The sequence below is a fragment of the Microcaecilia unicolor genome, chromosome 10 (assembly GCF_901765095.1).
Source record: "Microcaecilia unicolor chromosome 10, aMicUni1.1, whole genome shotgun sequence".
NCBI lineage: Eukaryota > Metazoa > Chordata > Amphibia > Gymnophiona > Siphonopidae > Microcaecilia > Microcaecilia unicolor.
Window position 1 is genome coordinate 138039294 of NC_044040.1, and position 12544 is coordinate 138051837.

At 48.2% G+C, this 12544-nt stretch overlaps 1 protein-coding gene across 3 annotated transcripts in view; it reads left to right on the forward strand.

Annotated features, from left to right (window-relative positions):
* The window catches only part of PASK (PAS domain containing serine/threonine kinase), a 719075-nt gene that overhangs the window by 502558 nt on the left and 203973 nt on the right, over positions 1–12544 (forward strand). For all 3 annotated transcript variants that reach the window (XM_030215835.1, XM_030215838.1, XM_030215836.1), the window contains one exon: positions 8229–8428. In XM_030215835.1, coding sequence (XP_030071695.1) covers positions 8229–8428 — 200 coding nt within the window. The remainder of the gene's footprint in view (positions 1–8228; positions 8429–12544) is intronic.

Below are 12544 nucleotides of genomic sequence, written 5' to 3' on the forward strand. Positions count from 1 at the left end.
GACGGCAGAAAATGGCCTGCACGGTCCACCCAGTCTGCCCAACAAGATAATTTCACGTGTGCTACTTTTTGTGTATACCTTACCTTGATTTGTATCTGCCATTGTCAGGGCACAGACCGTATAAGTCTGCCCAGCACTAGCCCCACCTCCCAATCTCGACTAAGCTTCTGGGGATCACGGTCCATCCAGTCTGCCCAACAAGATAATTTCACGTTTGCTACTTTTTTGTGTATACCTTACCTTGATTTGTATTTGCCATTGTCAGGGCACAGACCATATAAGTCTGCCCAGCACTAGCCCCGCCTCCCAACCACCAGCCCTGCCTCCCACCACCGGCTTTGCCTCCCAATCTTGGCTAAGCTTCTGGGGATCCCTTTCTTCCGAGCAGGATTCCTTTATGTTTATCCCACGCATGTTTGTTGAATTCTGTTACCGTTTTCATCTCCACCACCTCCCGCGGGAGGGCATTCCAAGCATCCACCACTCTCTCCATGAAAAAATACTTCCTGACATTTTTCTTGAAGGAGAAACTCAGAATGAAAAAAAAAAACTCAACCACATTAAACAACTCACTAACCAGATGAGCAAACACATAGACCTCATCTGTGGACAAGAAATATGCAGGACACACTATGCAAAGTAACAATCATTATTTGACCCATTATTTTGCACCAACTAATTATATTGGAGACCTTGTGCGGGCCTCTGGAATAGTGGGAAGTACTAATGGAAAAGAAATCTTCATCAGGTAAGACCTAATTTCTTCTATTATGTAGCTTCCCACTGTTCCAGAACCCGTGGAATGTTTAAAAGCAATCCCTAGGGTGGGTGGAATCTTGACACTACTGGCCTAAGGGCTGAAGCCCAAAATTGGCTTCCAAGCATGCCACAACATCCACCCTGTAGTGCTTGCCAAAAGTATGGGAAAATTAGGTTCTTACCTTGGTAATTTTCTTTCCTTTAGTCACAGAAGATGAATCCATTAACTGGGTTGTATCCGCCTACCAGCAGGTGGAGATAGAGAACACTGAAGAACCACAGTGACCCTTGGACGGCTAGCCCCATCTGCCTTCAGTATTTGAAATTTCCAAAGCAGAGTGAATAAGAAAGGTAACACATAAACTTTCCTCACAGCGAACAAATGCCCCAGAACCGGAGCAATAACCATACAATGGAGGGATGAACTCAACCTCCTGCAATAAAACAGCATGTAGAAACTTTAAGAACTGTTCATCAACTCCTTCTGATGAGATACAATATCTGTATGAAAGAACTGAACAAAAACACAAAGTCAGACACGGAGGGATCATGGATTCATCTGCTGTGAATAAAGGAAAGAAAATTACCAAGGTAAGAACCTAATTTTCCCTTCCTTGTCATCAACAGCAGATAAATCCATTAACTGATGGGATGTACAAAAGCACTCCCTACATAGGGTGGGAACCAGCAACTCCATGAGCCAGTACCTGCGCTCCAAAATGCACGTCCTGCTTCGCTGCCACATCCAGCCTGTAATGCCATACAAACGAGCTGAGAAACCCAAGTAGCTGCATGACAGATCTCTTGAAGAGAAAGGACACCTGTTTCAGCCCACAAGGAGGAAATCGCTCTCGTGGAATGCGCTTTAAACGCTTCAGGGGGAGCCCGCCCTGAAAGCAGATACGCAGAAAAGATGACTTCTCTGAGCCAACGGGCTATAGTGGCCTTAGACGCCAGGCACGCACGTCGAGGAACTGTCAACAAGAAAAAAAGATGATCAGAAGTCCTGAAGTCATTTGACATCTGTAGTTACTGCAACAGAGCCCTGCGGACATCTAAAAGATGTAATTGCCCAAAGGAATCCGGAAAATCCTCCCTAGAAAAGGAAGGTAGAAAAATGGGCTGCTTCAGGTGAAACGCTGAAACCACCTTAGGCAGGAAAGAAGGCACTGTACGTACCGTCACCCCGGACTCTGAGAACTGCAGCAAAGGGTCCCGACAGGAAAGCGCCTGAAGCTCAGATACGCGTCTAGCTGATGTAATGGCTACCAAAAAGACTGTCTTGAGAGTCACATCCTTCTCCGAAGCTCGCTTGAGCGGCTCGAAAGGTGAACGTTGGAGAGCCTTCAACACCAGCCCCAGGTTCCAGGCCAGACAAGGCAACTGCACGGGAGGGCGGAGCCGAAGCACCCCTCTAAGAAATCGGGCAATGTCCAGATGAGCAGCAAGGGATAAACCAGAGACCTTCCCTCGGTAACATGCCAACGCTGCCACTTGCACCCGAAGGGAACTGTAAGCCATCCTGCAAAAAGTCCAGGACTACTACTACTTGACATTTCTAAAGCGCTACTAGGGTTATGCAGCGCTGTACAATTTAACATAGAAGGACAGTCCCTGCTCAAAGGAGCTTACAATCTAAAGGACAAATGTACAGTCAGTCAAATAGGGGCAGTCTAGATTTCCTGAAAGGTATAAAGGTTAGGTGCCGAAAGCAACATTGAAGAGGTGGGCTTTGAGCAAGGATTTGAAGATGGGTAGGGAGGGGGCTTGGCGTAAGGGCTCAGGAAGTCTATTCCAAGCATAGGGTGAGGCGAGCCATCCTGCAAAAAGTCCAGGACCAGCAAGACTGTAGCCCGCACGGGAGTGACCTCTTTCGGGGACGCACCACTCCTCAAACATACGCCATATCCGAGCATAGGCTGCAGAAGTAGACCGCTTTTGGGCCTGCAAGAGAGTGGAGATGACCTTGTTAGAGTAGCCCTTATCTCTCAATTGTGCCCTCTCAAGAGCCAGGCCGTAAGACCAAATCTGCAGGGATCTTCCATAGTCACCAGGCCTTGAACCAACAGGTTTGGAACTCGAGGTAAAGGAAGCGGAGCCTCCATCAGCATCCGGCGAAGATCCGCATACCACGGACGCCTTGGCCAATCTGGAGCAATGAGAATCACCAATCCTCGGTGTAGTCGAATCCACAGGAGGAGTCGCCCTATCAAGGGCCAAGGAGGGAACACATATAGGAGGCTCGAGGGCCAGGGTTGAGCCAATGCATCCAACCCCACCGAGCGAGGATCTCTGTCTGCTGAAAAAGCGAGGGACTTTGGCGTTTGCACTTGACGCCATAAGATCCATTCCAGGAGTCCCCCATTTGACACAAATCTGAAGAAACACCACTTCTGCCAGTTCCCATTCCGCCGGGTCGATTTGATGCCTGCTGAGAAAATCGGCTTACACGCTGCTCTCATCTGCTATGTGAGCTGACAGGAGCTGCAGGTGGAGCTCGGCCCAGTGGCAAATCTGAGCAGCCTCCTCGGCCAGGGCCTTGAACTGAGTGCCGCCCTGACGACTGATGTAGGCCATCGCTGTCGTGTTGTCTGACAGAACCCGGACAGCAAGCCCCTTCAGAGGTTGTGGAAGGCCATAAGAGCCTGGAATATTGCTCTCAGTTCCAAGCGATTGATGGACCACCCTGCCACCATGGGTGTCCACTGACCCTGAGCATAGCTTCCCTGGCAATGCGCTCCCCAGCCCAAAAGGCTGGCATCCGTTATCACCAGGCACCAAGAAGGAAGCGCGAGCGGCATTCCTTGTCGCAGCATCCTGTCGGAGAGCCACCAATCCATACTGCGCTGAGCTGCAGGGAACCACGTTAGTCTGCGTTGATATTCCTGGGAAATCGGAGCCCATTGATGGAGCAGGGGAATCTGCAGTGGCCTCGTATGCACTGTCGCCCAGGGGACCACCTCCAAAGTCCCAAGCTCGAGGGCGAGGCATCCGCAGGAGCAGACGGACCTGATTCTGAAGCTTGCACCTCCTGTGGTCGGGGAGAAAGACCCAAACCCAAGGCCGTGTTGAACCGGACCCACAAATACTCGAGAGACTGAGAGGGGGGGTCAGGTGACTTTTGGGTATATTGACCACCCAGCCCAGAGTCTGCAGGACTGTAACCACTCTGGCTGTGGCAAGAAGACTCTTGTTTGCCGAATCCGCTTTGATGAGCCAGTTGTCGAGATAAGGGTGAACTCCGATACCCTCTCGCCTGAGAAAGGCAGCTACCACCACCATTACTTTGGAGAAGGTACGGGGAGCTGTGGCTAGGCCGAAAGGCAAGGCCCAAAATTGAAAATGCTGGCCCAACACCGCAAACCGGAGGAACCGCTGGTGCGGGGCCAAATAGGAATGTGCAAGTAAGCTTCCTTGAGGTCCAGAGACGTAAGAAACTCTCCTGGCTGAACCACCGCAATGACGCTGCGCAGGGTTTCCATGTGGAAGTGTCGCACTCTTAGGACCTTGGTTACTTTTCGTAAGTCGAGGATTGGTCTGAAAGACCCGCCTTCCACAAAATAAATGGAGTAGCGACCGCAGCCGCGATCGGCGGGAGGCACTGGGATCACCGCTCTGAGGTAGACTTCCAAGGTCTCCTCTACCGCCGCCCATTTGGCAGTGCTGCATCGGGTCTCCAAGAACACATCTCTCACCGGGCACCGAATTCCAATCGGTAACCTTCTCTGATCAGGTCCAGGACCCACTGATCCGAAGTAATCTTGGCCCACTCTCGAGAAAGAGGGAAAGACGTCCTCCTACTGCAGGAATAGAGGAGTGGACCGGTGTCCCATCATTGTGGAGGACGCCCCTGAACTCCAGGCCGCGACTCGGCCGCTGCGGAGCGTTTGTCCGAGCGAAAGGAGTCCCTCTGCTGAAAACAGGCACATTGAGAAAACCCAGCAGAGCGCCCCGGGCGATACCTGCGAGCTTCACGGAAGTGAGGTCTGGAAGAGGAGGGAAACGCAGGACTCTTGGAAGAAGCTGGGGCTTAGAATTCTCTAGATCCAAAAGGGTAACCTCACCAGCCTTTGCTTAGAGGCCATGTCAGCCACCCAATGCCGCAGCCAAAGAAGGCGGCGGGCAGAAACCACCACAGACATCTGCTTAGCCAAAGCTCTGACCAGATCATAAGGGCGTCAGCCAAAAATGACAAGGCCGACTCCATCCGCAGGGCAACCTCAGAGAGGGACCCCACAATCTCCGCGGGCTGATCCACCGCCTGTTGTAAACAGGAAAGACAGGCGCGGGCTGTATAGGAACTGCAAATAGATACCCTTAAGGCAAGGCCCGATATTTTAAAGGACCGCTTCAGCGCGGATTCTAGCCACCGGTCCTGCATGTCTTTCAAAGCGACCCCTCCCTCTATAGGGAGAGTGGTCTTTTTAGTCACCGTCGTGACCAACGCGTCCACTTTAGGCATCCCAAAAAGGGCCAAGTGGACCTCACTCAGAGGGTAAAGTTGACCCATAGCCCTGGCCACTTTTAAAGGCCCATCGGGGTCAGACCATTGAGCTGAAATAGGCTCCTGGATGGAGTCATGCACAGGAAAGGCCCACATAGGCTTCTTAGTACTCACCATCCTAAGATTAACAGAGGAGGCATTACCCTCGGCAGGATCATCAATCGAGAGGGCCTACAAGGCGTCAGTAATGAGAGCTGGCAGCTCGTCGAGTTGGAAAATCCGAACCGCATTGGGATCATCCGAATCCAGTGGCAAACTGACACCCTCCTCCGGATCCTCCGTCCATGAGGGCCTGCCAGATCCCTCAGACTCCCCACAGCCAGACCCCGGGGTGTGGGGGAAGGGAGATGCGCCACTTTCAGACGGGGAATTTAACCGTCTATGCTTAGCGTGTTTCCAACCCATCAGTTTATGGATTCATCTGATGTTGACGACAAGGAAGCAGTGTTGACCACGTCACCGCCTTGCAAATATCTGCTGGAGACAGTAAGGTAATCTCTGCCTTTGGTCTTATGGCTTGGTCATGAAAAGGGCTTGGTTGAGACAAAAAAGTTATTCTGATTATTAGACTTGCTTCAGTAGGTTGTGTACCTGCAAAAGACAGAGAGGATTGCCATCCAGTCAAATCAGATCTGCGTACCACAGCCTCCGTGTCCAATCTGGGGCTATGATTATTCGACCCCAGTGCAATGTGATCCTTTTCAACTTGCAACCTACTATGGGTCAAGGAGGGAAGACATATGACAGATGTGTCTCCAGCCAGGGCTGTAGTAGGGTATCGATCCCCATCAAGCCTGGTTCTTTTCAACATGATTCTGATCGCGCCCTTTTGGCCCCGTCAGATCTGGTTCCCTCTTCTTCTGGAGTTGTCCTCCGAAGAACCGTGGAGATTGGAGTGTTTTCCAACCCTCATTTCGCAGAACGACGGAGCACTTCTGCACCCCAACCTTCAGTCTCTGGCTCTCTCGGCCTGGATGTTGAGGGCGTAGATTTTGCTTCATTGGGTCTGTCTGAGGGGGTCTCCCATATCTTGCTTGCCTCTAGGAGGGATTCCACTAAGAAGAGTTACTTCTTTAAGTGGAGGAGGTTTGTCGTTTGGTATGAGAGCAAGGCCCTAGAATCTCGTTCTTGTCTTGTGCAGACCCTGCTTGAGGACCTTCTACACTTGTCGGAGTCGGGTCTCAAGACCAACTCAGTCGTTCGATTCATGAGAGGTTTGCTTTTGTCAAAGCCCCCTGTCAAGCCTCCTGCAGTGTCATGGGATCTCAACGTCTTCCTCACCCAGCTGATGAAACCTCCTTTTGAGCCACTGAATTCCTGCCATCTGAAGTACTTGACCTGGAAGGTCATTTTCTTGGTGGCAGTTACTTCAGCTCGTAGAGTCAGTGAGCTTCAAGCCCTGGTAGCTCATGCTCCTTATACTAAATTTCATCATAACCGAGTAGTCCTCCGCACTCACCCTAAGTTCCTGCCAAAGGTGGTGTCAGAGTTCCATCTTAACCAGTGAATTGTCTTGCCAACATTCTTTCCCAGGCCGCATACCCGCCCTGCTGAACGTCAGTTGCACACATTGGACTGCAAGAGAGCATTGGCCTTCTACCTGGAGCGGACACGGCCCCTTTAGACAGTCCGCCCAATTGTTTGTCTCTTTCGACCCCAATAGGAAGGGGGTCGCTGTCGGGAAACGCACCATTTCCAATTGGCTAGCAGATTGCATTTCCTTCACTTACACCCAGGCTGGGCTGACACTTGGGGGTCATGTCATGGCTCATAGTGTTAGATATGAAACAAAAAAGTGAGGAGAATGAGTGAGGATACCAAGAAAAATGTTTATTCACATAAAAAATGACCCGATATGGCCGTGTTTCGGCCAAAAGGCCTGCCTCAGGGGTCTTTATAACCTCAGGTAATTTGATGTGAAACGTGCACTCTGAAAAATGGTGTCGGTGAACCCTCTTGGGTCTCCTCTCCTCTAGACAAATTTTTTAGATATTAACCAGAAACCAGCCTGTTGTACTCCTCTCGTAAAAACGGTTTTTGTTTCATATCTCACGTTCCATGAGGGATTTCACCTCCTTTTTGTTTTTTCCTTTTCATAGTGTTAGAGCCATGGCAGCGTCAGTGGCCCACTTGAAGTCAGCCACTATTGAAGAGATTTGCAAGATTGTGACGTGGTCATCTGTCCACACATTCACATCACATTACTGCCTCCAGCAGGATACCCGACGCGACAGTCGGTTTGGGCAGTCAGTGCTGCAGAATCTGTTTGGGGTTTGAATCCAACTCCACCTTCCTGGACCCGGTTTTATTCTATTCAGGCTGCGCTCCCAGTTAGTTGTTCTTCGTAGGTCAATTTCTGTTCTGTCCTCGCCGTTGCGAGGCCCAATTGACCCTGTTTGTTGTTTTGAGTGAGCCTGGGAGCTAGGGATACCCCAGTCGTGAGAACAAGCAGCCTGCTTGTCCTTGGAGAAAGTGAATGATTCATACCTGTAGCAGGTGTTCTCCGAGGACAGCAGGCTGATTGTTCTCACCTATCCTCCCTCCTCCCCTTTGGAGTTGTGTTTTTTCCTCATCTCTTTGCTTGTCATTTAACTGAGCGGGAGCGGTCGTGCACAGGTGGGAAGACGGCCGCACATGCGCATTGTGCGCACCCGCGTGCGGGACCTCCCGCAAGCTTTTTTTCTTCCGGTTTGAGGGGCTGCCGTGGACGTCAACCCAGTTGTGAGAACAATCAGCCTGCTGTCCTCGGAGAACATCTGCTACAGGTATGTATCATTTGCTTTTTCAAAGGGAAGTTTCTAGATAGTGTTTCCTTTGGTATATGTGGACTATTAAGTAATTTTGAAGGTACTCAGTTTTTGCAGTCATGTGGCTACTAAAAGTAACTGATAATAGTATCTCATCTGTGTCATGCAGTATAATGACCTTCTTTGCTTACATTTTTTGCTCTTGTTTGTGTTTGCAGTTGGTTGCAGCAATGGGATACTTACGCAGTAGAAACATCCTCCACAGAGACATCAAAGATGAAAATGTAATCATTGCTGAAGACTTCTCCATTAAATTGGTTGATTTTGGCTCAGCCACCTACTTGGAGCTTGGCAAGATTTTCTATACTTTCTGTGGGACCATAGAGTACTGTGCACCAGAAGTGCTCCTGGGAAATCCGTAGGTACCAAAAGTGTGAGCCAGTTAATATATATTGGGAAGAGGCTGATGGGATTTGCCATTATAGAGATGACAGCAGAGAATGACGAGGACAGCCAGAGTTATTGGTTAGTCCTTGCCAACATATCGGAGCAACTCAAGCCTATCAGAAGCAACCTGGGCTATTTGGTTGAATAACCTGCTAAGTTAGGGTTATAGCATACTGATGGGAGTATAGCATTTGAAACATACAGCCTTGTTCATGCTTATGGCACAATTGCATTTAATTTTATATGATTGGACCAGGATGTGCCCCATTTAGTATGCCTTATAGAGGAATTTCAAGAACAGAGTTTATAAATTGTCTGCTCGTTGACGTATAAGGTAGTGGTATAACAGGTTTATGTTGTTCATTGAAGCTCTCAAAAATTATTTGTGATAATCTTTTACCATTTCTGAATGTCTCAGATTTTGAAAAAGGATGAAATGTTTCTTTAGTAAGAGTTTAGTAAGAAATTGCTGTATAAAAAAAAAAAAATCTTATTTGGATATCCTGTGTATGTTTGGTGCTTATGTCTGCTTTGTGTACTGTTTAAAGCAGTGGTTCCCAAACCTGGTCCTGGAGGCACCCTAGCCATTCAGGTTTTCAGGATGTCCACAATGAATATTCATGAGGTATGCATGCAGTGGAGGCGGTGCATGCCAATTTATTTTATGAATATTCATTGTGAATATCCTGAAAATCTGACTGGCTGAGTGAGGTGTCTCCAGGACCACGTTTGGGAACCACTGGTTTAAAGTATGTATATAGGATCAGTTTATATTAGTGACATAACTTCAGGTGAGAAGGACAGGAAAGCCATTCTTTTGTACTTCCTACTCAATCAGAACAAAGGCTCTGTTATGGTGCCATTAGCCTTCCTTTGCAGCTATACATCCTTCCATCTCACCCAACCATTAGAGCGACCATTCTTGCGTTCCTCCAGACGCTTGATAAGTCAACTTACTTACCTGTGGCAGGTGTTCTCCTTGGACCACAGTTGGGTGGCAGAGCCTATTCAGATCAGCTTAGAAAAGCTTTCTAGAAATTTAGACCATGTGTGTGCGTTACTTCCTGCCTTGCATCATTGCATGGGACCACATCAGTCAATAAAATAACCTAGTTTAGGGGACAAGCCCCTAGGAGAGTTTGCAAGATATGTAAGGACTTGTATCCTGCTGTACACAAAGAACATCTGAAAACAAACAAGATAGCAAGTCCAGACTCCTTAGCTACAGGTTACCTTTAACAGAATTTTTTTTTTTTTTTACATAGAATCATGACTGCAGATAAAGGCCAAATGGCCCATCCAATCTGCCCATCCTCTGTAACCCTTAACTCTTCCTCTTCCTAAGCGATCCTGCATTCTTATCCCATGCCATTTAAAGTTCTGACACAGTCCTGGACTCCACAACCTCCACCGGGAGGCCATTCCACTCTTCCACCACCCTTTCTGTGAAATACTTCTTAGATTACTCCTGTCTATTCCCTCTTAACTTCATTGTATGCCCCCTCATTCCAGAGATTTCCTTCAGTTAAAAAGGCTCACTTCCTGTACATTAATGCCCTTGAGATATTTAAATGTCTCTATCATATCTCCTTTCTCCCTCCTCTCTTCCAGCGTATACAGTGGGGGAAATAAGTATTTGATCCCTTGCTGATTTTGTAAGTTTGCCCACTGACAAAGACATGAGCAGCCCATAATTGAAGGGTAGGTTATTGGTAACAGTGAGAGATAGCACATCACAAATTAAATCCGGAAAATCACATTGTGGAAAGTATATGAATTTATTTGCATTCTGCAGAGGGAAATAAGTATTTAATCCCTCTGGCAAACAAGACCTAATACTTGGTGGCAAAACCCTTGTTGGCAAGCACAGCGGTCAGACGTCTTCTGTAGTTGATGATGAGGTTTGCACACATGTCAGGAGGAATTTTGGTCCACTCCTCTTTGCAGATCATCTCTAAATCATTAAGAGTTCTGGGCTGTCGCTTGGCAACTCGCAGCTTCAGCTCCCTCCATAAGTTTTCAATGGGATTAAGGTCTGGTGACTGGCTAGGCCACTCCATGACCCTAATGTGCTTCTTCCTGAGCCACTCCTTTGTTGCCTTGGCTGTATGTTTTGGGTCATTGTCGTGCTGGAAGACCCAGCCACGACCCATTTTTAAGGCCCTGGCGGAGGGAAGGAGGTTGTCACTCAGAATTGTACGGTACATGGCCCCATCCATTCTCCCATTGATGCGGTGAAGTAGTCCTGTGCCCTTAGCAGAGAAACACCCCCAAAACATAACATTTCCACCTCCATGCTTGACAGTGGGGACGGTGTTCTTTGGGTCATAGGCAGCATTTCTCTTCCTCCAAACACGTCGAGTTGAGTTCATGCCAAAGAGCTCAATTTTTGTCTCATCTGACCACAGCACCTTCTCCCAATCACTCTCGGCATCATCCAGGTGTTCACTGGCAAACTTCAGACGGGCCGTCACATGTGCCTTCCGGAGCAGGGGGACCTTGCGGGCACTGCAGGATTGCAATCCGTTATGTCGTAATGTGTTACCAATGGTTTTCGTGGTGACAGTGGTCCCAGCTGCCTTGAGATCATTGACAAGTTCCCCCCTTGTAGTTGTAGGCTGATTTCTAACCTTCCTCATGATCAAGGATACCCCACGAGGTGAGATTTTGCGTGGAGCCCCAGATCTTTGTTGATTGACAGTCATTTTGCACTTCTTCCATTTTCTTACTATGGCACCAACAGTTGTCTCCTTCTCGCCCAGCGTCTTACTGATGGTTTTGTAGCCCATTCCAGCCTTGTGCAGGTGTATGATCTTGTCCCTGACATCCTTAGACAGCTCCTTGCTCTTGGCCATTTTGTAGAGGTTAGAGTCTGACTGATTCACTGAGTCTGTGGACAGGTGTCTTTCATACAGGTGACCATTGCCGACAGCTGTCTGTCATGCAGGTAACGAGTTGATTTGGAGCATCTACCTGGTCTATAGGGGCCAGATCTCTTACTGGTTGGTGGGGGATCAAATACTTATTTCCCTCTGCAGAATGCAAATAAATTCATATACTTTCCACAATGTGATTTTCCGGATTTAATTTGTGATGTGCTATCTCTCACTGTTACCAATAACCTACCCTTCAATTATGGGCTGCTCATGTCTTTGTCAGTGGGCAAACTTACAAAATCAGCAAGGGATCAAATACTTATTTCCCCCACTGTACATGTCAAAATGCACTGCTTATGGGTAACCACACATCTTTTCTAGTGTTTTGTTTTTACAAGGGCAGTCTGGAAATTAAGAAAATAGGTTCCACGGGGGCTAGAGTTGCATTCTAAACCTTGCAGAAAGTCTGGAGGCCACACTGGCCAAATCTACTGTCACATTGGAAATCCCTTTCAAAACAATAATGAAATGTGTATGTTTGGACTGATGTCCATATTGCAGTGCTGCAGATCTACCGCATGGAGTCCAACCTCAAGTGGGCTACCCAAGCAGCCATAACTTTAATATTCTAAGCCTTGACATGACCCCCCCCCACCCCCTGAGGTCAAACCTGCTTGAGCATAAGCAATGTAGTTGCAGTCTGCTAGTTGATCAGAATGTGTACACTTGGCAACAGCAGTTGGAAACAAAAAGCTGAATGGACTTTTCCATTATGTCCCAAGGATCAGTCCCGGTGGAGATAGAGAGCACTAATGAATTGTGCCTTTACAAGGTCCTATGCATAGCAACCAACTCAATATTCTGTATCTCCAGCAGGCAAGATAGCAGCTCCTGTGCAGTGTGATGACTTCTGTGTGGACTCCTGTCCTGCTTACAGGTTCTGTGGTGTTTGGGGTTAAGAATATTCTCTGCCTCAGGTGTAAACCAAGTAGTCTAGGTCCCTATCTTCTCCCCCGTTGCCACTTTCTACCTCTCTGTCTTCTCTACTCTTTTTCTCCTGCCTCTATCTAAAAAAAAAAAAAAAAAGTCAGCCATTTCAATTCTCTTTCGGAGTGCTTGTGCTATGAGAAAATTGTGGGGCTTCAGTGAGTGGAGATCACAAGACTGGCTGTTTCTGTGAGTGTGTGTATATATGTGTATGTGTGTGTGTG